The sequence below is a fragment of the Schistocerca cancellata genome, chromosome 2, assembly GCF_023864275.1.
Source record: "Schistocerca cancellata isolate TAMUIC-IGC-003103 chromosome 2, iqSchCanc2.1, whole genome shotgun sequence".
Classification (NCBI taxonomy): domain Eukaryota; kingdom Metazoa; phylum Arthropoda; class Insecta; order Orthoptera; family Acrididae; genus Schistocerca; species Schistocerca cancellata.
The window spans coordinates 332,207,068-332,234,191 of NC_064627.1; the positions used below are offsets into that span (position 1 = coordinate 332,207,068).

Here is a 27,124-nt window from a genome sequence, read left to right on the forward strand (position 1 = left end):
TTGTTGTCTGATTATGTCAAGGATGTAGAGCCTGCTGGTATTCCTGGAAGATGTGGTGTATGGTGAACCCTTGATTCATGAAACAAGGTGATTTGAGTCAGTGTTGCAATTCAGTGTGCCTACTGCGAGCCACCCGAATCAGCTGGGCTGTGACTGGGCATATGACAGTGGTAGGTAGCATCACTGAATTGTGCATGATAGTAGCAGCAGTGCAGGTCAGCAGCCAGTGCAGCATGATTATCACTTGTTTGTTTTGTTTTCTCAGATGTATGGAGGTCACTGTTCTGGATGGGGGCTGTGATGTCGCAGTCAGCATTCGTTATGTGCGGTGTGATCAGTTTGGCAGGTGCTGGAAGCAGTGCACAGTGGGACTTGTGCTGCTGGCTGCAAGCAGTGGTCTGCAGCTCATGGTCTAGTGGCTAGCATTGCTGCCTCTGGATCATGGGGTGCCAGTTATGATTCACAGCTGTGTTAGGGATTTTTGCCACTTGGGGACTTGCTATTTGCATTTCCTCATCATTCAGGAAAGTGGCAAGACTGGACAGCGAAACGGTTGGGAATTTGTATGGGTGCTGATAACCATGCCACCCATGAACCAAATACCATCACCATCATGACAACTTGAAACTGGAGTGGGAGGTTGGCTACCCATGATGTCCACAATGTACGATCAGATAGTAGTTGTAGGCCGACTGAAGTTCATAACTGCTGCCACAGTTGATACAGCATATTGTTCATTAAATGTTCATTATAGTTACATGTGTGATTGTTCTTCCGGCATTCTGGAGCAATGTTGCAGGAGTGTTGATATCACTGTTGAATATTTAGTTTCTGTGGAGTTGGCAAGATGATGTCGCTAATCACATATCCCGTATTGGTTAGAGGCTGCATCACTCATGATGTTATGGGCACCAAGGATGCTATCGACAATGGCAAATCATGTGAAGGCTTGATCTGAGCAAAATAGTGCAAGCTTTGGTTGAACACCAAATCATGAAGAGTTGAAATCAGTGTTTGATTACTTCTGCTGCCACAAAAGCATGTGGGGGGATAAGGTAGTTGAAGGCCCATTGCTGCACATGGTGCGGATGGTACCCGTCAGCAAACCATGTGATTGCTTGGGGGCTCTGGTGGTACCAATTTGAAATTTGAATCACATAGTGTGGTAGCCACATTGTTCATGGAAAGTGGTCATATATATGAGAGATCACGAGATAAATGCTTAATATGTACCACACGAGAAGGCATGATGGTGTCAAAGTCACACAGTAAGTCCATGGTAGGACTCCATTGCTTGGCATTGATATTGTTTGTTCATTCGCTGCACTGATGAGTGTGACTGTCACTTCTCACTAGAACAATTCATTGGAAGGTTGGTTGTGAAGCACTGCATGATGTAGCATTGTGCTTCTGGTTGAACATTGGGAATTGTGATGCACAATGGTTGCATGTTGGTTGCATTGTTGCTGCACAATATCTAGTTGAGGACATATTTGCCATAATTCACAGTCTAAATAATTAATGGAAAATCTCATATAAAGATGTGAAACAAATACTAACAAAGAGATAGAGGGGCTGGCCAGTACTTACCTCAGCTCAGTACAGCCGATAGATACACATAAAACAGAACCGAAAATTACATTCCTAGCTTTCGGAACAGATGTTCCTTCATCAGGGAGGAGAGAGGGGAAAGAAAGGGAAGAAGGGAAAGGAGATTCAGTTACTCACAACCCAGGCTATGAAGCAACAGGGAAAGGAAAATAGGGATGGTAGCAAGGATGGAGGCATGGTTGTCAGAGGGAAGCCAAAGATATTCTACTGTAAGTACTGTGCCAGCTTCAAACCAAAGAGGATGCATTCAAAAGTGAAGTAGGCTAGACTTACAAACAAATCAGGGGAACGGCCATGGGAACCAGGATGGCTCCGTCCTATGCCAACCTCTTCACGGGCCGCATGGAGGAGGCTTTCCTGAAGACCCAACAGCTGCTTCCCCTGGCCTGGTATAGGTTTATAGATGACATCTTTGTGGTCTGGACTCATGGTGAAGAAACACTCCTTAATTTCCTCCATAACCTCAACTCCTTTTCGAATCTGAATTTCACCTGGTCCTTCTCCAAAACCCAAGCCACCTTCCTGGATGTTGACCTTCGTCTTGTTGAAGCTCACATCCACACCTCTGTCCATATCAAACCCACAAACAAACAACAGTACCTTCACTTTGATAGCTGCCATCCATTCCACATCAAACGCTCCCTTCCCTACAGCCTAGGTATTCGTGGCAAACGCATCTGCTCCAGTGATGAATCCCTCAACAATTACACCAATAACCTGACCAGTGCTTTCCTCTCCCGCAACTATCCTGCAGACCTTGTCCACAAACAGATCTCCCGAGCAATACATTCCTCCCCGTCCAACAACAATGTTCCTATCCCCAGACCACACAGAAGCATCCCTCTTGTCACCCAATATTATCCTGGCCTCGAAAACATCAACAAATTACTCCGCCAGGGATATGACTTTCTCAAGTCAACCCCTGAAATGAGATCATCCCTTGACAAAATTCTCCCCACACCACCCAGAGTTGCCTTTCGTCGCCCCCCTAACCTCCGTAACATCCTTGTTAAACCCTACAATATTCCCAGACCACCTTCTCTACCCAGCGGTTCCTACCCCTGTAACCGACCCCGCTGCAAAACCTGCCCCATGCATCCCCCCACAACCACCTACTCCAGCCCCGCTACTGGTAAAACATACACAATTCAAGGCAGGGCCACATGTGAAACTACACATGTCATTTATCAACTGACATGCCTGCACTGCACAGCCTTTTACATCGGCATGACAACAACTAAACTGGCTGAGCGCATGAACGGACACAGACGAACTGTCCGCCTAGGAGATGCCCAATACCCAGTAGCGGAGCATGCCCTCCAGCATAATTCTAGGGACCTAGGAACCTGCTACAACGTATGTGCCATTTGGCTTCTCCCACCCAACACCAGTCCCTCTGAACTGCGGAGATGGGAACTTGCACTCCAACACATCCTTTCATCCCGCCATCCCCCTGGACTGAACCTACGTTAAACAACCTCACTCCCATTTACTCTTCAGTCTTCTCCTCTTTCCCTTTCCTTTTTAGCCATTCACGCATCTTTTCATCCTACATAGTTGTGTTTATCTTTATACTACATACCTATTTACTTCTGTATGCATCCTCTTTGGTTTGAAGCTGGCACAGTACTTACAGTAGAATATCTTTGGCTTCCCTCTGACAACCATGCCTCCATCCTTGCTACCATCCCTATTTTCCTTTCCCTGTTGCTTCATAGCCTGGGTTGTGAGTAACTGAATCTCCTTTCCCTTCTTCCCTTTCTTTCCCCTCTCTCCACCCTGATGAAGGAACATCTGTTCCGAAAGCTAGGAATGTAATTTTCGGTTCTGTTTTATGTGTATCTATCGGCTGTACTGAGCTGAGGTAAGTACTGGCCAGCCCCTCTATCTCTTTGTTATAATTCACAGTCTCACTGACTAGTCACGCCCACCTGATGTCATACTACAACCAATCCCCACACACATAAGAGGAACTGCATGCAACATGATTGCTTTTTGACCAGTTCCAGCAGTTCACCTTCAGCCATCACTGGCGACTTCAGCGCATCTTCCTGACATAAGTTCAGCTTGACAATGCTGGACTCTGCAATTGCATATTCCATTTCAACTGACTTCAACTACAATCTGAAAGGTGTTGGTACCCTGCCTTCTTGCTTCCCAGTGCCCTCGCTCTGACATGGATGGTCTCTGCAAGACCACAACCATGGGAGTTTGCCCTGGCAAATAAATTACCACCTCATGTTGGTCACACTTCCCCTCAGTATATGCTGTTTCTTTGATCAGACCAAAGTCTCTCTGGGATGTGTGGCTGCCAAATCCTGATATCTTAGCCACCGATATCACACCCCTGTGTCTCTGCTCTCACCACCACCATCCCGTGCAGACACATTGGACAATCCCCATGGAAGCTACAACTGTACTACCACCTGTTCTGTGCTCATACCATGCCCACCATGATTTCGAGAAACAGCTCAGTCATGTTTTGTGAAAGTATCAGCCACGGCACAATTGGTCATGCACATCTGCGCTGCATCACTTTGTGAAATGGCCCGGTTGTGTCAAGTGCCAGCTGTTGTGTCATGACTAACCCTATGAAGGGCTACGCACAACCCCTCACCCCCCCCCCCTCCCCCGCAAAAAAAAAAAAGAAAGAAATACGTTAGTCCCACCTTTGCTTCCACCATTCGAAACATTTCTTAGTCATAGTTAGAAATGGCTGAAAGCTCCTCCTCATTTACTAGTGTCCTTTCATGCCCCATTTCATGTGTGGAAATAAGAAAACGTCTCATGGAGCCAGGCCAGGTGAATGAGGTGCATGGGGCAGCAGAACCATGCCATTTTTAGCCAAAAACTGTCTAACAGAGATGGCTGTGTGCAGGTGTATTGTTATGGTGGAGAAACCAGTTTTGTGTCTGCCACAAATCAGATCTTTTTTGATGAACACTGTTTCGCAAACTTCTTAAATTGCTCTTTGAGCACAAGCTCTCAAATTCGTGGACTTGGGCAGCTGGCAGATGTCAAGAACAAGGTTTGCTATCAATCAACATGTCACCATTTTTAAATTGAGCAAACCAGTCATACACTTGAGGTTTTTTCCATAGTGTCATCTTAGTAAGATGTTTTCAAGATTAAAACAGTTTCAGTAGCATTTTTACTGAGTATTAAGCAAAGTTTTACAGCTGCATGTTGTTCCCTTAAACTTGCCATCATAAAAAATGAAACAAGAACAAAACAGTGCTAGCAAAAACAATCACTGCAGATGAACAGAACAAACCTGGCTGACAACACAGATGGCACTGCTGGCAATGAGTTGTGCTATACACACCTAGCAGCAGAAATGTATACTACACAAACTCGGCACACGGCAATGTTATTCCAGTCTTTTTCGGGTAACCCCTCACACTTACCTGTACCCACCATTTCAGCAGTTGCAAACCCCACTCTCATCTTCCATTCAGTGCTCTGCACTCCAGGAGGAGGGGGGGGGGGGGTAATCTCTCTGTGAGGACACTCTGTGTGATGCACATAGCTGACGTTACTATAACTGAAATATCTGTGACTTGACCGAAGACTGCAATTTGTTCTGAGTCATGTTCAATGTAAGTCATGTCTCTGTATGTCATGATTCAATAAAGTATAGTTAGCTGTAACTGCCTCAGGTATCTTATTGGGACACTTCCTAATATCTATGTAGGAAAGTTGTCCACATTTTTCACCTACTTTTGTGTTAAAATTTTCTTTTTAGTGGAGGCTGTTATCATTTATCAGTTTTTATAATTCTTAGTACAGGTCTTCTACCTCCTTGTCAGAATGTGGGCACATGTTAGTATGACATAAATTTGATGTTGATAGAATATTCAAAATATTAGTTGCACATTGCTAATCCTTGTTTACAATTTCTATACTGAAATCATTATACACAGACTCTTATTTTAAATTATTTATTGCTACTTCAAATTTTCAATAAATACATCCACATCATTATCTGTGCTATCTGTGACTGTGACTTTGACAGTTTGTCATTTCCACACATTCATATTAGATGCCAAGGCAAACATTAGCAATATAATGACCTAAGATCTTTTTCATAGTGACAGAACAAGTTGTTGCAAATGAAAGAAAATATATTTTGCTTATATTGCAGATCTTGCATTATGTGTCAAGCATTTTGTGAGAAATAAAATGTCTGAGAAACCTATGAAGGACTGTAAAAGGCACAATACATTTATTATAATGTAACAATTATTAAGATGAATGAATGGAAAATGATTAAGAAAACAAATTAAAAATGTATCAACCTGCTTTTTATGTCTTTCTGCCTTAATGCCAGTCAGTTTTGATTGTTTTACTGAGGAAATTTTGTTCGATAGTTTTCAGATATTTGTAGGAGACAAACAGGGGCATTATTTGTAGATAAAATGAACTTTACTGTGTAACACACTTAACTAAATTTCTTAAGTGTAATAATTTATTGGAATATGATGTTTCAGAGGATGAGATTTTATATAGTGATGTAAAATAATATAGGAACTACACTATAGTGAAGATAAGTATACATACAGCCTGCATCACCTCGTAATCACTAAAATTAGTTTCCTCCAACTATAGACAGTATCCAATAACTGGGCAACTGCGTCACAAAAACTAACTATTTAGCTGTGAGATTCTTAAAGCAACCATGATGTTGATATCAAATGAAAGTTTCTAGAAATTCTTACAGATTAGTTAACTGTGGGTGTATTTTTAGTAATGTGGTCATTCTTCAGTGTTAAAAGTATTATTGTCATTAGACTATAAGAAATTTATGTAACTGTCAGAGCTGATTTGTACAGTGTTTCATGTACCTAAGCAATGAAGTGGAACTTCAGTTTTTCAGTTTTATGAAAAACAATATCTGCTGAATAGCAGAGCAATGAAAAGAAAACAGTAATGAATGTTTCATATTTTAATTTCTTCTTGTACAGGTCGTAACATTGGTATTCTGGACTATATATTCAATAGATCGTGAACTCATATTGCCTAAAGCACTGGATGCCTTTTTGCCTCTTTGGTTAAATCATGCACTACACACAAATATTACTGTTGCTGCATTTACTGAGCTGTTAATAACATTTCACTGGTATCCTGCATCACGACGGACTACTGTGTATGGTATTGCAGCAATTATGGTGGCTTATAGTGTATGGTATGTAACTGAATTATAATGAGTTTCCCTACAGGAATGAATCATACTTAATGAGACTGTTCCTATCAACCACTTCTTTCTTTATGTCATGTAAATGATTTCCCATGTTTTCTAGATAATAAGCATCTCATCACTTCTTTTATCTGCTCACTTACCTAATTGACAGTATGCTAAACAACTGACTTTTCCAAGTGGTCACGGTATCCAATATCCACTCCCCAAGAAAATGAAAAATCTCTCTACCACAGGGATCAGTTCTTGCTCCACTTTTCTTCAACTTATAAAATGCAGACAAGGGGAAAAAAAATGCAACAAGGTGTTCCTCAATTCACCAATCAGAAGAAATCCCAGTGGAGGACCTAGATGTAGTGGATAGTGCTTTAGCAAATGTTGACCCCAAACATATGCCACAAAAATGAAGGTTTCCTGCTTCCACCTAAGTAATAAACCTCCCAGAAGAAATCAAATACTACACTAACTCATAATAAACCACCAAATCACTTGGGGGAACCCAGATAGAACTCTGCATTTCAGAGAGCATCTAACAAAAACAGCCAAAAAACTGAAAACGAGAAACAACATAATTCAAAAGTTATGTGGTACAACCTGAGGAACATCAGCATCCAACTTATGTTCTTCTGCTCTGGGTCTTGTCTTCATAGCTGCTGAATATTGTGCTCATATGTGTAAGAGATAGATGTCCAACTAAATAACACCATTTGAATGATCGTAGGTAGTATTAAGGGGAGCCGGAACGATCCATCACCTCCATGTTAATTTTAAATAACAGAAGGAACATTTTTTCTAAAACCATTAAACATATTACTCTGAAATTTGCACTACATGTTCAGTGAATATTTCTCTACAAAATTAAAATGCCATGTTAAGAAATATTTATTGGTTTTTATTTTACAATTTTTTTAAACAGCTGCTTATTTTTTTCTCTAAAACTTTCCACTTTTTCTTCTATAACTCTTCAATTATACAATATTTTTTTACAATTTCCTATAAAAATGAAGGAAAAGAAGTAAACAATATTGTGTATGAATTTCATTGATATACTGGTAGTAGTTTTTGAGAAAATGTTCCTCAAATATGAAAAGTATAAAATTACGGGAAATGGCTTCCAAGGTTTTTTAATACATTTCTGCCCCATATGATGGATTATCAGCATCCTCTTATTTTTCCAGTGTTAGTTTCCCTTTCAATGGTCTTTCTTTCCCTTTTTCTGCATGTTGTAGGCTTTTGTCTCTTCCTCCTGCACCTCTTAGTCTTTCTTCATCAATTTGGCGCATTGTGGAAATGGTGTTGTGTCCTGGTTGGACCTAAATATTTCAGCACATCAGATTTGTTAATGTTTCCTTCATTGTATGTTGCCACTCCATCATACACTCCAAAATGCAATGTTTTTTTAATAAAATTGCAGCCAAATAGCCATATACAGTTACTTTGCTTAACATTTTACATTTACATTTTACATTTTTGCATATTCATTTATTGATTTCACTCTTTTACTGCACAGTTCCTTGTGATATCATTCACAGGCTTCGTTACACAGTTCACATACACATGTTGCGATTGGGTCGTGATAAGTTTTGTTCTTGCAGATTAGATGATGAAAGCCGTGAATAGAAAGTCTAGTTACGACATGTTGCTGTTCGAAGTTTGGCACTGTCCATGAGCGGTTTGTCATTGCTTCAGTGCCATAAAACTCCGGCCATATTTTTTCTCGTTTGTCCTCCATGATCCTCAGTTGCTTTCTGGAAGCCCTGGTGTGTGGCATCATATATCGAAGTCTGATGTCTTCAATTAGGGATGTCTCTCTCGCTAGCAGGTACACTAGTCTAGATCTTGTTGTCTTTGAGAGACCTAGTGCTCTTTTTAGATTGATTGATTTTACCTTTTCTAGTGTTTCTAGATTTTTTCTGTCAGGTGGTCCCCTATAACCTCCATCCCATAGGCCAGGATTGGCAAGATTTTTGTGTTGAATAATTTCATGGCTGTTTCTAGACTGAGTAGGCGGGTGTTTTTGATGTCCTGTGTTGCTATTATTGCTTGGGCTGTACGCTCTGTTGTGTGTTTTGTGAAGCATTTGGCTGTTGGTTGCAATGTCACTCCTAGGTATTTAAAGTCTGATGAGATTTTTATTTTTTGTCCTCTGATACTGATTTCCGCATTCTTTGGTGTTTTGCCTCCTTTTCTGAAAATTACCATTTCTGTCTTTGCTATGTTTATGTGTAGTTTGTGTTCACTGCACAATCTGTCTATTTTCTCAATGATTCTCTGCAGCTTCTGTATATCTGTTGAACCTACGGCTATGTCGTCAGCGTATGCATATACATACACATCTTCTTCATTTTCTCCAATTCGGAGTACTTCTTCAGTGGCAAGAATGTACAACAAAGGGCTCATTGGGTCACCCTGTAAGACTCCATTCGATTGCAGAATGGGGTTCGAAAAAGACAGGTTGTCTGATATTGTAATTAAGTTGTATTCGAGGATTGATTTGATTATTCTTGCCCATACGATATCTTCTCCCATTGTGTTTTCCAGTTTTTGGACCATGAGCTCTCTTTCCAATAGGTCAAAGGCTTTGGTAAAGTCTATGAACACTGTGTAGAACATTTGTTTCTTTTGTAGCGCATCATCGATGTTGTTTAGAAGAAGCCTGACTGCCGTAAGTGTTGATCTTCCAGATCTGAAACCCATTTGTCGTTCTGGGAGATGACTGTCCACAGAGGCTTGGATTTTTTGTGTTATTACTTTGAAAACATCTTGAATTGAGTATTTTCCAGGGCTATGCCTCTGTACTTGTTTGGGTCCATTGGGTCTCCTCTACCTTTGTAGAGAACTTTTATTGTCGAGTGTCTCCATTGTGTCGGAATTCTTCCAAGTTCCAGGCATTTGTTAAACAGTTTGGTCCATATGTGTTCGAGGGCCTCTTTTGCATCTTTTATATGTTCATTATATATATTATCAGGTCCTGCTGCTTTCTTGTTCTTCAGTGCTTTTATTACTTCTTTCACATCATCTTCATTTAGGGGTTCCCATGTATTGTCTTTTTCCTTAGTTTGATGTTGTTTCTCTTTCCTTGGGGGTGTTTTGAGTCCTCGTTTGTTCAGTATCTTACTGAAGTGCTCTTCCCATTCCTTCAGGTCTATATTTGGTGTATGAGCCATTTTTCTTGGTCTTGCTGCTATGTATGGGTCTTTCTCTGCTTCATCCGCTTCTCTTTTTGCCTCACTTTCGATGTATTCTTTTTTCTTCCCTTCTATTAGTTTTTTGTAGATTCTCCTCTCTTCGGTGTACAGTTTGTATGTTTCCTCGTCATGCTGGTTTCTTAGTCTGTGGAGGATTCTTAGAACAGTGTTCCTTTTGCTGTAGCCATCTTTTGGCCGTCCTTGTTTTGGGGATTGTTTGTATCACTGAATTTTTTAGGACGTCTTCTATTTGGTCTGTTGCTTTTTCAAGGTCTCCTTCCTCTATGAAAGTTTCTATTTCTGTTAATTGTTCTTGCTCATTTGTTTATTTTTCTATATCAATTTTTCTTTGTGTGATTTGGTGGGTCTTTCTTGCTGGCAGTGACATGACGATATTTATTTTTATCTTCATTGGAATGTGCTTTCGTATAGGAGTAATGGAGTCATGCCATATTGGTTGAATACTTCCTTCTATGTCTCCTCTTGTTAATGCGATATCAATGGTACTCTTCCCATTGTGGCATATGTATGTAGGTATCTGTCTATCGTTAAGTATGGTGAAACCACCTTATTCTAGGGTTTCAACGACTAGTTTTGTTTTATAGTTTTCTGTGTCTATTCTGCAGTTGAGATCGCCTGCAATAATGGTGGGTTTGCTGTCGCATTGTTTGATGAGTGTGACTATTTCGTCAATTATTTTTACAGCATTTGTGTGTGGTTTAAAATAGGCTGTAATTACATTTATGTTTGCCACTTCTATTAGCATACTATTTTCTTGTTTTATGATTTTTTTTGTGAGCGTCATCCAGGGTTTCAGTAGGATAGATATTCCTCCCATGGGTCGTCCTCTTTCTCGCTTCTTTGCCATTAGGTGATCATTATAGAAATCTTTATGTTGCCAGCTGTCTATCAGGAAGGTTTCTGTTAGAATTGCAAGGTCCGAGTTTTGCAGAATGTCTGTTGGTGTTAGGTTAAGAGCACTTTTTACTCCCTCTGTATTCCACAAGACTGATTTTATTTCTTGCTCTTCTGGTTTTATTCTTAGTTTAGTTGAGCTCTGCTCCCTTTTCCATTGATCGTTTTGGGAAACGAAATTGACGTACTTTTATGTTTTCTGGCCAGAATTCTGGTTCTTGTGTGATTTGTAGCTTTTCAAACAGAATGTCTACTTTGAAAGCTTTTTTGTCACCCAGTGTGCGCAGTTCTTCACATTATAGTTGTCCCAGTATTCCGTTGTTAAGGTATTTCACTACTGTAGCAGTTGTGGTGGTTCTCTTTAAGTTACCGATGTATAGCCATGCTGTTGTTTCTGCTGCTTGCATTTCTTCGTCTTTTTTGATACCCATTATGGTTTTATAATTAATCTGGTTTCTTCTGTACCAGCTCCTCCCTGCCACAGTACTCCAAGTCAGTTCCTCTAGTTCATTAACCTGATTTTGGGTTTTATTATGTTGCTCATATGCATTGACTTGGACTTGTAACTGATTTTGTTGCTGGAGCAGAGGATTTCTGTATATTGTCATTCCCTCTGGTTTAACTTTGTTGTTGTATTTAGTTTGTATGTTGTTTCCATCAGTTTTGGTTTTCTCTGCGTCTAGGTGGCTTTCCTTTTCTAGAGTTTTCTTTATTTGCTCTTGTATTAATATCCCTAGTTGGTTTTTTAGGAAATCAGTTATCTCGTCCACTTTATGCCGCAGTTCTCCCATTTCCATCTTACTTCTGTCTTTTTTTGCTTTTTCCAGAAAGCTACCCACACCGATGTCTCCGTTGAAGTTCTTCTCAGATCCCGTAGGTGTCTCTTCCGTCTGTCTCTGTCTGCTATGTACTGTTTCCTGCGTTTCGCCAATAGATGTCGCTAAGTGACTAGCAGTCCACTGTCCGCTATGTGCTGTTTCCTGTGTTTCGCCAATAGATGTCGCTACGTGCCCAGCAGGCCACTGTACTCTATGTGCTGTTTCCTGAGTTTCTCCAATAGATGTCGCTAGTTGTCCACCAGTGCAGCTGTCTTCTCCCGCGCTCGTCTCTTGTTGGATGTTCCTAACCTCTCTTGTAGGATTCATATTCTCCACCTTATTTGCTTTTCTTTCGTTTTTCAAAGATTCTAAACATTTTCTTATTTCACTCACTGCCTCTAGTAAGTTGTTCTTCATTTCCTTCTTCATATATCCTCCTTCTTCTGCCACTTTTTCGATCATCACAAGAGCGTTCTCAATACGATACACTGCACTGTCCGCCATCTTAACATTTTCTGTGTTATCTGTACAAACACTCTTTTGAGACTCCTAATCCAAATTAAATTATTTACACTTTCATTTGGATTTTATGTTTTCCCATGTAAACACTTTACCAATAAACTTGGCTGTGATAAATCTCTGAATTGAGCCCCCATGCACCTCTGCACATGTCCAATGCACTCCTGTTTTTTAATATGAATTTCATTCGCATAAGGTTTGAGTTCCTCTACAGCTTTATATCCCTTAGAATCACCATCTCCTAGATAGTTAGTGTATCATACATTATACCACTCCTGTGATCTGGAAAAAATTGCTTATCTCCCTCTACTTCCATCGCTCCACTCGTGCCGTGGAAGTTTGCTTCACAACTTTCACTATGTTCATCCCTGGTATTGCCCTTACATCTACAATGTTTTGAGAGAATAGCAACATCAATTACTTTGCAACTGTCTCCATTGGTAGCTGTCACAACTCCATTTAGAGATTTATGACCTCTACATTGCCGTCATCCATCTAAAGCAACAGTTAAATCTCTACAATCCCACTATCTGTCACAGCTTTGTCAACTGCTTTCTTCATTGTTGCTTGAGCAATATCTTCAGCAGAAGATCCCATCAATTCATTATAAAATCCAAACTTCGTTGGTGGTTTTGGCAAGTTCATAATTCCACATAACATTGTCCCTGCAGCACTGCCCTTGCCAAAGCAATGCAAGAAATACACTAGCCTAACATTTATATCACACACCTTCTTTCCACTATTACCAATATGAGGAATACTGTTAGAATTGGAAAAAGAAACTTCTGTAGCGCATTTTTTACACTTCAATAACATTTTATATGCCAAACCAATGTGTGAAGTTATTTTCAATTCCAGTCCTCTTCCTTTGCAAACTTGGCATAATATGTTGTGTTTCAAAATATTAGAGAGCAAGTAAATGTTAATTATTTCATTCACATAATTACTGTCACTTTCATAGTTTTCAAATTTTTCTTTGTGGTCACAAAGTTTCTTGCTGGAAGAAGTTCTATCACATTCATTTGGAGTAGGCGGTGAAGCAGTCTGAGCAGCATCTCCCTTCGAAACAACAAAAGATTTCTTCTTCCACTCATTGTGCCTTTTCTTAAACACTCAATTGCTCAAACTGGGCATATTGATATCCACAAACCAAGCATGTAAAACAGGTATGAGGAAAATTCGTCAAATATGCAAAATTGAACAGCTAAACAACACAAACCAAACTCCCCAAGTCAACACACACAGTATAGTCTTTATGTTTACCGACATGAACAGTCACTTGTCACAGAGATAAAGCCATACAACGTTGTAAAACAAAACACTGTCTAATTCCACAAAGATACCCTGCTTGCAGCCAGCCTGCAGTGCCTTCAGAGGTGACACACCTCGCCAAATCGCTACAACTGTTTACGCCGTGCAACAACTTTGCAGAGATAAAAAACACACTTAGAATTCACTTAGATGGATGCAACTTGATTTGTTTTATTCAGAAAACTCCAAATAATTTTATAATGAAAATAATAACAATGTTAATTTTGTCATTTGCATCATTCCAACTCCCCTTAAATAAACACCTACAGAATGACTGCCAGTACTAGGCCACATTCCACTACTTCACATTTACATATAAATGCTCTCATGAATGAATACTAGAAGATTATGGATTATAAGAATCTAACAGCACATCAAGATGCCAATGATGGTGACTATAACTGACTCTGCTCTGAATGACCATCAACAATAACCGCAAGGCTCGCTGTAGAGTTCAACATTAGTAATGCATCGATTGGACTGGACAAAATAATATGCCATATATCACCCATTCCATGCAAAATGAGGTCAGTACTAAATAGAATTAGAACCAAACAATACAGATATGCATACTTTTTGCACAAGTGGGTTAAGCAGCCATTACCACTTAATGATTGTGGAGAACCACAGACTGTCAGGCACATCACAGAAGAATTCCCCTCAAGATTATGTGACAGTAGACCAGAAGACTTCTGGTATGCTGGTAGAGAAATTACCATGGAGAAGATTTGCTTGTATACAAAGATCCCTAACTGGTAAGCCACTGGACCTTTATTTACAAAATTTTATTTGCACAGCAAATAACTAGAATATAAGTTTTGCACACACTGGTACTTGAGCAGATACTCAATTTTTAGCAAAATTAATAACTACATAATTATAAAGCCACAGCTAATTTTTTTTTAAATCTGTAGACTTTTCACACACACACAGTGGGCTTCTGCCCATACAGTCGTCAACCTTTTTCCCAGATATGTGAACAAATGCACAACATATATATCTTAAACCAGTGTGTGCTTGATTTCATTTGGCTAGTATCAACATTTTCAGGCTGCTGTTGGCCCCAACTGCCAGTGCATGCACACCCTGCACTATGTAATCTCTGGCGTACACAATAGCACATGGGCTTTTGAAACAGAGAAGCACAATTTGTACATAATGGTAGACACACGTGTCTCAAAATAGGAATAAGCTGGTAACTAGGAAAAGACTTGAAATGGGACAATAAAAGAGAAGTCCCTTGCTTTTGACATCCAGTAAACACCGCTGGAAAGAGTTTTACAAATTAATGTTAAGCAGAGTGCAGGCTGGAGTTAACACTCCCAACAAAAGCTATGTTGTGCCAGAAGAGAGGAACTGATAAGTATATATCAATTTCTGCTGGCAACTCCAAACTCGATAGATTACTTAAATGCTCAATTAGTTTGTTTATAAGAGTTTATATTGTAAGTATTATGCACTACACTCTTATGTAACCTGCCCCCCCCCCCCCCCCTTCGCAAAAGCCAAACAATAATAAATAAATTCATTTGATGACACACCAATTGTGCAAAAACAAGCTGAAAGGATATGATATGGCTATTAAGTTGAGTAATCAATCGATTTCTGCCTTGAAACTGTGTATTTAACATATTTCAGTGATTAGTAATATCAGTCAAAAATGCCAAGTCTATATTTTATAATTCAGAAATATTTCTGTTCTTTTTAGTCATGAGAATTTCATTTTCATCTGTAATTCAGAAATCACTCCAGCATTTGATTGCAACTTTATCATTTTAGTTCTGTGTTCAAAGCACCTTCACTGTCAGTTTCTTCAAAAACAGTTTTGAAGTGTCTGTGACTGGGGCCACGAGATTTTATGAAATTAATTATTGCAACCACAACTTTCATGACACATTCAAAACTTATTATCCTTGGACACAAAGTCTCTTGGTTGATTATACAGTGTAACAGTATCAAATAATCATCATGTACTCCTAAATGCCATATTAGTAATGACACCAATCTAGAATTAATTCCTCCCATGGAAGTGCTCTGTCAGTCCCAATACCTGCTACCTTAGACAGATCTAAATTAATGTTTGAACACTGTTGTAAGAGTTCAGTAACATATCGCAACATCTACTTTCCTCTGACAATGAACTCTTTCCAGCCAATGCTTCACATACTTCAAGCTCATGCATTATATCCTGTGCTAATACTAACATCTGAGGTGCAGAAGTTATGTCTGTTGATTCACTGGTAGCCAATGAAAAGTAAGCAAATTTCTTTGAGCAAATATTCAACTGGTCCTTTATGTTTGCCAATACTGCAGTAATTCTCCTTTGCATAGTCATATGGTTTAGCTGAAGTTTCTCATAATGCTTACCAGATTTTGAGCAAATTTTTTAGCAACCATATCGTAACAATTTTTGACAAAATCGCAGTCTATTTGCTATATGGCAAGAGTTCAAAACTTATTTCTGTTGCAGTTTCTGAGTCTTTAACAGGTTTTCTGAACATCACGTACTGATGTTCCCATTCTCATTTATAAAATAAATTTTCTGTTTACATAATTCTTCTGTCAATTCAGGAAATGCAGAATGCAGTCTTTCACAATATCTCCCAGTTGCCAGAATGAGATTTTCACTCTGCAGCGGAGTGTGCGCTGATATGAAACTTCCTGGCAGATTAAAACTGTGTGCCCGACCGAGACTCGAACTCGGGACCTTTGCCTTTCGCGGGCAAGTGCTCTACCAACTGAGCTACCGAAGCACGACTCACGCCCGGTACTCACAGCTTTACTTCTGCCAGTACCTCGTCTCCTACCTTCCAAACTTTACAGAAGCTCTCCTGCGAACCTTGCAGAACTAGCACTCCTGAAAGAAAGGATATTGCGGAGACATGGCTTAGCCACAGCCTGGGGGATGTTTCCAGAATGAGATTTTCACTCTGCAGCGGAGTGTGCGCTGATATTAAACTTCCTGGCAGATTAAAACTGTGTGCCCGACCGAGACTCGAACTCGGGACCTTTGCCTTTCGCGGGCAAGTGCTCTGCTGGTAGAGCACTTGCTTCTGTAAAGTTTGGAAGGTAGGAGACGAGGTACTGGCAGAAGTAAAGCTGTGAGTACCGGGCGTGAGTCGTGCTTTGGTAGCTCAGTTGGTAGAGCACTTGCCCGCGAAAGGCAAAGGTCCCGAGTTCGAGTCTCGGTCGGGCACACAGTTTTAATCTGCCAGGAAGTTTCATATCAGCGCACACTCCGCTGCAGAGTGAAAATCTCATTCTGGAAACATCCCCCAGGCTGTGGCTAAGCCATGTCTCCGCAATATCCTTTCTTTCAGGAGTGCTAGTTCTGCAAGGTTCACAGGAGAGCTTCTGTAAAGTTTGGAAGGTAGGAGACGAGGTACTGGCAGAAGTAAAGCTGTGAGTACCGGGCGTGAGTCGTGCTTCGGTAGCTCAGTTGGTAGAGCACTTGCCCGCGAAAGGCAAAGGTCCTGAGTTCGAGTCTCGGTCAGGCACACAGTTTTAATCTGCCAGGAAGTTTCATATCAGCGCACACTCCGCTGCAGAGTGAAAATCTCATTCTGGAAACATCCCCCAGGCTGTGGCTAAGCCATGTCTCCGCAATATCCTTTCTTTCAGGAGTGCTAGTTCTGCAAGGTTCACAGGAGAGCTTCTGTAAAGTTTGGAAGGTAGGAGACGAGGTACTGGCAGAAGTAAAGCTGTGAGTACCGGGCGTGAGTCGTGCTTCGGTAGCTCAGTTGGTAGAGCACTTGCCCGCGAAAGGCAAAGGTCCCGAGTTCGAGTCTCGGTCGGGCACACAGTTTTAATCTGCCAGGAAGTTTCATCTCCCAGTTGTATTCCTTTGGGATAATTAAAAACTTTTTCAAGTAATGAAAATGGTATTATTCAGAAACTACTCAAAAAAGTATTTTTCAGTCCATCTATCCTGAAACTGCTACTTCTCATCCTGTAATCTGTGCTTTCAACTTGGTCCTTATCCACTCTTGGTTTAATTTTTCAACATCCTCCAACTGGGTACAACAATGCTTATGAATAGAAAAACAAAAATTTTTGTAAACAAAAAAATGATTAGTGTACAAACTTTTCTTACATTATTATCGATCAATGATCATGAAGTAAATGCTTACAGGTATCAGCAACATATAAACTTGTTTCTTACTCTCACTGCAAAAAGCTCAACACACTAATGAGTAGGCTGATGAAGCTCGTTGACACAAGGTGTGTATTTTAGAATACACAAGCAGCTGATGACTGAACAATGTCATTCCTTACAGGAACACATGAACACTGTGCCACTGCATTGTTGTGTAAGTGTGCAAGCTCAAAAACAATGTGCCATGAGACAAGTTATTATTCCAAATTGGGACCTACTAGCCCCAATGCCAGCTAGACTGGTCTGCTTCAAAAGAACTAAGTTCTGGCAGTCCTCTACTTTCTAAAAGGAATTGAAAGATGAGGAAAAAATTACAAGAATGGATGATAAGGGGCAGGCTACCATCACATCAATGGTGGGCTTTATGCACCTCATGTGCTGCAGTCTGTGCATTTGTAGTTAAGAGAGACTGTCAGGTGAGCTTTACAAGGGAGAGTGTTCTAGAGGCCCAAGTCCAGATGTAAGTGAAGTGTTGATGTAAGGTGGCTGTAATGGACACAGCAAAATGTTAATTCTCTTTCTCTCTCTCTCTCTCTCTCTCTCTCTCTCTCTCTCTCTCTCTCTCTCTGTGTGTGTGTGTGTGTGTGTGTGTGTGTGTGTGTGTGTGTGTGTGTGTGAGCGCGCACATGTGTGTGTGTATGTGTGTGTGTGTATGTGTGTGTGTGTGTGTGTGTGCATCCATGGCAGTTTCCATTGTGTTGTGCTAAATAAATAATCACTTATAGTAGAACCAACAACTTGTGACACTGACATGATTGTGAGGTTACAAGAATCACTAATATCATTATTAAAGTTTTGCTGTGGTAATTTAAATATGTTTTCCCATGGGAGACTCACCACTGAATGACACCAGTCCAGAAATATTATATATGGCAGTGAAAATACCTCGTTTCTGGTGAAAACTGTAAAGGTCTGGTTTTTGCAAATGTAGTTCCAATCTGCTACCACAGAAATTAGCAACTAGGAGACAAAGTAACAATATGTTTTAGGACTGTTTGATAGTGAATTTGCTGAGCTAAATTCATTTCAAAACCATTATCAGCTTTTCCAAGTACAAACTTTAAAAAAAAATTAAATAAATAAAAAAATAATGCTGTACTTGAGACATAGAAGAATCAGTCACACAACGTCAAAAATTGCTAACAGAAGAAGATCTAGGGGACAAAAAGCCATCTATTTTACTCAGGGAGGTGTGGGCTCCTGCAGGAATGCAAGTAACCTATTTTTATTTATTTATTTATTTATTTTTTAAGAAATACACTCCTGGAAATTGAAATCAGAACACCGTGAATTCATTGTCCCAGGAAGGGGAAACTTTATTGACACATTCCTGGGGTCAGATACATCACATGATCACACTGACAGAACCACAGGCACATAGACACAGGCAACAGAGCATGCACAATGTCGGCACTAGTACAGTGTATATCCACCTTTCGCAGCAATGCAGGCTGCTATTCTCCCATGGAGACGATCGTAGAGATGCTGGATGTAGTCCTGTGGAACGGCTTGCCATGCCATTTCCACCTAGCGCCTCAGTTGGACCAGCGTTCGTGCTGGACGTGCAGACCGCGTGAGACGACGCTTCATCCAGTCCCAAACATGCTCAATGGGGGACAGATCCGGAGATCTTGCTGGCCAGGGTAGTTGATTTACACCTTCTAGAGCACGTTGGGTGGCACGGGATACATGCGGACATGCATTGTCCTGTTGGAACAGCAAGTTCCCTTGCCGGTCTAGGAATGGTAGAACGATGGGTTCGATGATGGTTTGGATGTACCGTGCACTATTCAGTGTCCCCTCGACGATCACCAGTGGTGTACGGCCAGTGTAGGAGATAGCTCCCCACACCATGATGCCGGGTGTTGGCCCTGTATGCCTTGGTCGTATGCAGTCCTGATTGTGGCGCTCACCTGCATGGCACCAAACACACATACGACCATCATTGGCACCAAGGCAGAAGCGACTCTCATCGCTGAAGACGACACGTCTCCATTCGTCCATCCATTCACGCCTGTCGCGACACCACTGGAGGCGGGCTGCACGATGTTGGAGCGTGAGCGGAAGACGGCCTAACGGTGTGTGGGACCGTAGCCCAGCTTCATGGAGATGGTTGCGAATGGTCCTCGCTGATACCCCAGGAGCAACAGTGTCCCTAATTTGCTGGGAAGTGGCGGTGCGGTCCCCTACGGCACTGCGTAGGATCCTAGGGTCTTGGCGTACATCCGTGCGTCGCTGCGGTCCGGTCCCAGGTCGACGGGCACATGCACCTTCCGCCGACCACTGGCGACAACATCGATGTACTGTGGAGACCTCATGCCCCACGTGTTGAGCAATACGGCGGTACGTCCACCCAGCCTTCCGCATGCCCACTATACGCCCTCGCTCAAAGTCCGTCAACTGCACATACGGTTCACGTCCACGCTGTCGCGGCATGCTACCAGTGTTAAAGACTGCGATGGAGCTCCGTATGCCACGGCAAACTGGCTGACACTGACGGCGGCGGTGCACAAATGCTGCGCAGCTAGCGCCATTCGATGGCCAACACTGCGGTTCCTGGTGTGTCCGCTGTGCCGTGCGTGTGATCATTGCTTGTACAGCCCTCTCGCAGTGTCCGGAGCAAGTATGGTGGGTCTGACACACCGGTGTCAATGTGTTCTTTTTTCCATTTCCAGGAGTGTATATATCTTCAGCCAAAACAGCCTTGCTGTGTTGGTACTGCGAACGGCTGAAAGCAAGGGGAAACTACGGCCGTAATTTTTCCCGAGGGCATGCAGCTTTACTGTATGATTAAATGATGATGGCGTCCTCTTAGGTAAAATATTCCGGAGGTAAAATAGTCCCCCATTCGGATCTCCGGGTGGGGACTACTCAAGAGGATGTCGTTATCAGGAGAAAGAAAACTGGTGTTCTACGGATCGGAGCGTGGAATGTCAGATCCATTAATCGGGCAGGTAGGTTAGAAAATTTAAAAAGGGAAATGGATAGGTTAAAGTTAGATATAGTGGGAATTAGTGAAGTTCGGTGGCAGGAGGAACAAGACTTCTGGTCAGGTGACTACAGGTTTATAAACACGAAGTCAAATAGGCGTAACGCAGGAGTAGGTTTAATAATGAATAGGAATGCGGGTAAGCTACTACAAACAGCATAGTGAACGCATTATTGTGGCCAAGATACATATGAAGCCCACACCTACTACAGTAGTACAAGTTTATATGTCAACTAGCTCTGCAGATGACAAAGAAATTGAAGAAATGTATAATGAAATAAAAGAAATTATTCAGATAGTGAAGCGAGACGAAAATTTAATAGTCATGGGTGACTGGAATTCGAGTGTAGGAAAAGGGAGAGAAGGAAACGTAGTAGGTGAATATGGATTGGGGCTAAGAAATGAAAGAGGAAGCCACCTGGTAGAATTTTGCACAGAGAACAATTTAATCATAGCTAACACTTGGTTTAAAAATCATGATAGAAGGTTGTATACATGGAAGAACCCTGGAGATACTAAAAGGTATCAGATAGATTATATAATGGTAAGACAGAGATTTAGGAACCAGGTTTTGAATTGTAAGACATCTCCAGGGGCAGATGTGGACTCTGACCACAATCTATTGGTTATGACCTGTAGATTAAAACTGAAGAAACTGCAAAAAGGTGGGAATTTAAGGAGATGGGACCTGGATAAACTAAAAGAACCAGAGGTTGTACAGAGTTTCAGGGAGAGCATAAGGGAACAATTGACGGGAATGGGGGAAAGAAAAAGAGCAGAAGAAGAATGGGTAGCTCTGAGGGATGAAGTAGTGAAGGCAGCAGAGGATCAAGTAGGTAAAAATATGAGGGCTAGTAGAAAACCTTGGGTAACAGAAGATATATTGAATTTAATGTGTGAAAGGAGAAAATATAAAAATGCAGGAAATGAAGCAGGCAAAAAGAAATACAAACGTCTCAAAAATGAGATCGACAGGAAGTGCAGAATGGCTAAGCAGGGATGGCTAGAGGACAAATGTAAGGATGTAGAGGCTTATCTCACTAGGGGTAAGATAGATACTGCCTACAGGAAAATTAAAGAGACCTTCGGAGAAAAGAGAACCACTTGTATGAATATCAAGAGCTCAGATGGAAACCCAGTTCTAAGCAAAGAAGGGAAAGCAGAAAGGTGGAAGGAGTATATAGAGGGTCTATACAAGGGCGATGTACTTGAGGACAATATTACGGAAATGGAAGAGGATGTAGATGAAGATGAAATGGGAGATACGATACTGCATGAAGAGTTTGACAGAGCACTGAAAGACCTGAGTCGAAACAAGGCCCCCAGAGTAGACAACATTCCATTGGAACTACTGACGGCCTTGGGAGAGCCAGTCCTGACAAAACTCTACCATCTGGTGAGCAAGATGTATGAAACAGGCGAAATACCCTCGGACTTCAAGAAGCATATAATAATTCCAATCCCAAAGAAAGCAGGTGTTGACAGATGTGAAAATTACCGAACAATCAGTTTAATAAGTCACAGCTGCAAAATACTAACACGAGTTCTTTACAGACAAATGGAAAAACTAGTAGAAGCCGACCTCGGGGAAGATCAGTTTGCATTCCGTAGAAATACTGGAACACGTCAGGCAATACTGACCTTACGACTTATCTTAGAAGAAAGATTAAGGAAAGGCAAACCTATGTTTCTAGCATTTGTAGACTTAGGGAAAGCTTTTGACAATGTTGACTGGAATACTCTCTTTCAAATTCTAAAGGTGGCAGGGGTAAAATACAGGGAGCGAAAGGCTATTTACAATTTGTACAGAAAGCAGATGGCAGTTATAAGAGTCGAGGGACATGAAAGAGAAGCAGTGGTTGGGAAGGGAGTAAGACAGGGTTGTAGCCTCTCCCTGATGTTATTCAATCTGTATATTGAGGAAGCAGTAAAGGAAACAAAAGAAAAATTCAGAGTAGGTATTAAAATCCATGGAGAAGAAATAAAAACTTTGAGGTTCGCTGATGACATTGTAATTCTGTCAGAGACAGCAAAGGACTTGGAAGAGCAGGTGAATGGAATGGATGGTGTCTTGAAGGGTGGATATAAGATGAACATCAACAAAAGCAAAACGAGGATAATGGAATGTAGTCGAATTAAGTCGGGTGATGTTGAGGGTATTAGATTAGGAAATGAGACACTTAAAGTAGTAAAGGAGTTTTGCTATTTGGGAGCAAAATAACTGATGATGGTCGAAGTAGAGAGGATATAAAATGTAGACTGGCAATGGCAAGAAAAGCGTTTCTGAAGAAGAGAAATTTGTTAACATCGAGTATAGATTTAAGTGTCAGGAAGTCATTTCTGAAAGTATTTGTATGGAGTGTAGCCATGTATGGAAGTGAAACATGGAGGGTAAATAGTTTGGACAAGAAGAGAATAGAAGCTTTCGAAATGTGGTGCTACAGAAGAATGCTGAAGATTAGATGGGTAGATCACATAACTAATGAGGAAGTATTGAATAGGATTGGGGAGAAGAGAAGTTTGTGGCACAACTTGACCAGAAGAAGGGATCGGTTGGTAGGACATGTTCTTAGGCATCAAGGGATCACCAATTTAGTATTGGAGGGCAGTGTGGAGGGTAAAAATCGTAGGGGGAGACCAAGAGATGAATACACTAAGCAGATTCAGAAGGATGTAGGTTGCAGTAGGTCCTGGGAGATGAAGAAGCTTGCACAGGATAGAGTAGCATGGAGAGCTGCATCAAACCAGTCTCAGGACTGAAGACCACAACAACATATCCTCAGCAACTACCATCCAATGTGCATTCTATCCATGCACCAATTTGCAAAGTTAAAATCTTGAAACAGTGCCTTTTATGGCTGACAAAATGTAGGGATCACAATGCCCAGTCAGTCTGTATATAATCACAATGACAGAATTTTCCAACTGGAGAAACAGCTTTTGGAACCAATGACACCAATTTAGAAACTACAAACTGTGACATTATCAGGAAGCATTTCAAAACAAAATCATTATAACTTGCACATTCTATCTGCTGGCGTCATAATTTCAAACAGACTGCAGAGAAGTGCACATTGCTATGTTCATTTATTTCTCAACAGTCTGCTAACACTCAGAAGGAAAACTAGTATGTGACTTGTTCAGCATGGCACACAGTGAGGAGGCTGAATCATCTCACTGCATCTTCATAATGGATTGCAACAAACATCATTGATGTGCCTGGGGCAGACATTTCTGTATTCCCAGCAACAACATTGGATCACGAAAACATTCAAGGTGAAAAATCTGAACCACTTGCATCCACAGACTGTTTTTCCAATATTCATCCACCTGGATAAAATACTGATGTTCCAAGAACTAGAACATATCAGTACAGATTTCAAGAATGCTGTCCATGATAAATTTGCGTGTCAGGGCCCAAAACATTTACTGTGACATGAATGTATTTTTTAGTCTGAGCAGCACTCTCAGTATAGGACTGAAAGCTCTTAAAACTGAGAGCCTGAGATCAACAAGACCATTTCACTTGCAGACCATGTGGCAGCAAAGACTTCAAGTCAGTATTGTGATTTAGCACTCAGTCAGTTTTTATGTGAGTTCTATTTGATTTAAGTCTTGAAAGTTGCAGACATTGACTCGTTGTACTGTTTGCAATGTAAGTTGGTAAGCAGCTCTAATGGTATGAGTGCCTGGATTAAAAGTTGGGATCTACTCTGACATTGGTGCAAAATTATGGCCGGCCGCGGTGGCCGTGCGGTTCTGGCGCTGCAGTCCGGAACCGCGGGACTGCTACGGTTGCAGGTTTGAATCCTGCCTCGGGCATGGGTGTGTGTGTGATGTCCTTAGGTTAGTTAGGTTTAAGTAGTTCTAAGTTCTAGGGGACTTATGACCTAAGATGTTGAGTCCCATAGTGCTCAGAGCCATTTGAACCATTTTTTTGCAAAATTATGAATGTTCGAGAATTTTCGAACAGACCTCATACTTGCAGATTCCAAAGTTGTATTCATATTTTACTCCAATGAGCCAAACATAATGACCACCAATTTAATAGTGTATTGGTCCACTTTTCAAACAAACGTAGTGCAGTAGTGATTCTGCTTGGCATGGATCCTACAAGTTCTTGATAGGTTCCAGAAGTATATGGCACCAAATGTTTACTCACAGGTTGCTAAATTCCTGCAAATTACAGGACAGCAGCACCTGATATGTGTTCCAATGGGTACAGATCAGGGGCGTTTGCTGTCGAAGATATCACTGTGAATTCACTATCGTGCTCCTCTAACCACTGCAGCATGATACTGGCCTTGTGTTGCACAGAGTTATCCCGTAGGAAGATGTCATGCCATTAGAGAAGAATTCAACCATGAATGAATGCATGTGATCCACAATAATGTTAATATATTTCACTGCTGTCATGGTGTCATCGAGTACTACCATAGAAACCCAAACAATCTACCCCATAGCATAATTTTGCTCTCACCGGCCTGCATCTGTAGCGCAGTTTACATTTCAAGCTACCATTCACCTGGATGGTGGTGTGTAAGGATCCATCCATTGACCTGTTGTAACAATAAGTGTGATTGACTCAGCAGGTGACACATTTGTATTGATCCACAGTGAAACCTCTGTGATGCAGAGCCCACTGCATTTGTAATTGATAATGTTGTTAGGTCAACACATGAACATGGAAGGGTTGACTGATGCAGAGCTCGAGATTCAACAATGGTGTTTGAATGGTGTGCTGCACCAGCATTGTACTCTGTTGTCAGATCTGCCTTAGATCACAGTCTATCCTGGATTACACAGGTGTGGATCCTCCGACCTATATATTTTGTGATGAGACGTGGATGTCCAGTATCATACAGCCTATGTGTTGTACCACCACCCTCCACCCACTTAACACAGGTGCTTATGATAGTAGTATACAAACAGCAGACAAGCTTCACCATTTCAGAGATTCTCATTTTCAGCTGCAGTGCCACAACAATATGCCTTTTGTCAAAACCACTTACATCAGTGAATTTCTGCATTTCGGCCCCTTATATTCATTATAATGACTGCCCATTCACCTCACTGCCACTTAAATTCTTTTCTTACTGGATCATGTGCCCACAACACCACTAGGAGGCATTCAACCTCACGGTGTGCAGTGGACATAATGTTTTGGCTCATCAGAGTATATTGTAGTATGAATCATTGTGCTGAAGTGAAACCTTTAACAAATTCATCACTTTTCTGTAATGAAAATCTTTTTATGATCACTGAATGCTCCAACATTCTTTTTGCTTAGGTGTGAATGATGAAACCTATAATAAAAGCTAAACTGGATGCTATCTTTACCAGTGGTGTGTTCTTATCTGAATCATTTTGTAGGTTTACAACAAATATTTAAATTCAGTAAGATATATTTGTGTGAGACCTGAGTTTTTCAGCCAGGTAACACTTTCAGTGAGGTGTTCCAGTCTGCATGAGAACATGGCTATGCAATATTGTCAGGAAAAATTATCTCTAATAAATAATTACATATGCAGGGCAATATACATATCTCTTTCAAAATTTCAGCCTTTTCTCTACATACTACTATGATGGAACATGGCTCTATCCAATATATGGAGTTTTGAACTGGACCCAGCGTATTTGTTTCTCAGCTGTAATAATTATAGCATGCATACTGACGTTTTTGTTTGGAGAATATCTGAATTCGCAAATATGGGGTAACTATCCAGCTTGTTTAACATATTTATGCTAATAATGTCTACATTTTCTTTATATAAGTAACCTGTAAACTATGTTGGAATAACTTGCATGTTGTTTGCAGGCCTTGAAATACAGAAGATGAAAGCAAAGAATTTGTCAAAACAAAAGAAACAAAGATAGAGTTCCAAACACAATTTTATTATTGTGAACAACTTTAAAAATGGCACAAAATTGTAGTAGTAATTGACCAGTTCCATTGCTTATATTTCAAATTTAATATGCGACTAGTTTGTAATTCTTAAGGTATCCTTGCTGTTATTGTTGTGGATTTTATTGGATTTAAGGAGCAACTTATGTTATGAATGTACAAATGTGGAGTGGTGTAAATAAGAGATACAACAGTTTTCTTTTGTAGACTTGTTTGTATAGTATTTTTATTCTATCCAACAAATATTGCACATACAACTGAAATAGTTAAATATTGGACACGTGTCTATCAGGACATATTACTTCTCCATACAAAAAGATGGAAATATTTACAAGTCAAGTAAATTTTCACTTTACATTTTCTTGTAAAGTCTTCTCAGTGAATCCTTGTATAAATGTTCAAATGCTATTTTAAGTGATGCTCAACATATTACGCATTATTCATTTTTCATTACAGACACAGAAACATTTACTTTTAACTTGCTGAAGTAAGTATGTATAAGCTGTGGTCAATGC

The 27,124-nt window shown here is 40.7% G+C and overlaps 2 protein-coding genes across 4 annotated transcripts in view; both read left to right on the forward strand.

Annotated features, from left to right (window-relative positions):
- LOC126161711 (androgen-dependent TFPI-regulating protein-like) overlaps positions 1 to 26,815 on the forward strand; it is a 217,044-nt gene extending 190,229 nt beyond the window's left edge. Inside the window, exon 6 of the transcript XR_007534947.1 lies at positions 26,705 to 26,815. The gene's annotated coding sequence lies outside the window, so the exon portion shown is untranslated. The remainder of the gene's footprint in view (positions 1 to 26,704) is intronic.
- The window catches only part of LOC126161712 (androgen-dependent TFPI-regulating protein-like), a 75,219-nt gene extending 48,404 nt beyond the window's left edge, over positions 1 to 26,815 (forward strand). For all 3 annotated transcript variants that reach the window (XM_049917741.1, XM_049917743.1, XM_049917742.1), the window contains 3 exons: positions 6,576 to 6,796; positions 26,267 to 26,418; positions 26,523 to 26,815. In XM_049917741.1, the coding sequence (XP_049773698.1) occupies positions 6,576 to 6,796; positions 26,267 to 26,418; positions 26,523 to 26,581 (432 nt within the window). In that variant the 3' untranslated portion in view covers positions 26,582 to 26,815. The remainder of the gene's footprint in view (positions 1 to 6,575; positions 6,797 to 26,266; positions 26,419 to 26,522) is intronic.
- Positions 26,816 to 27,124: the final 309 nt, after the last annotated feature.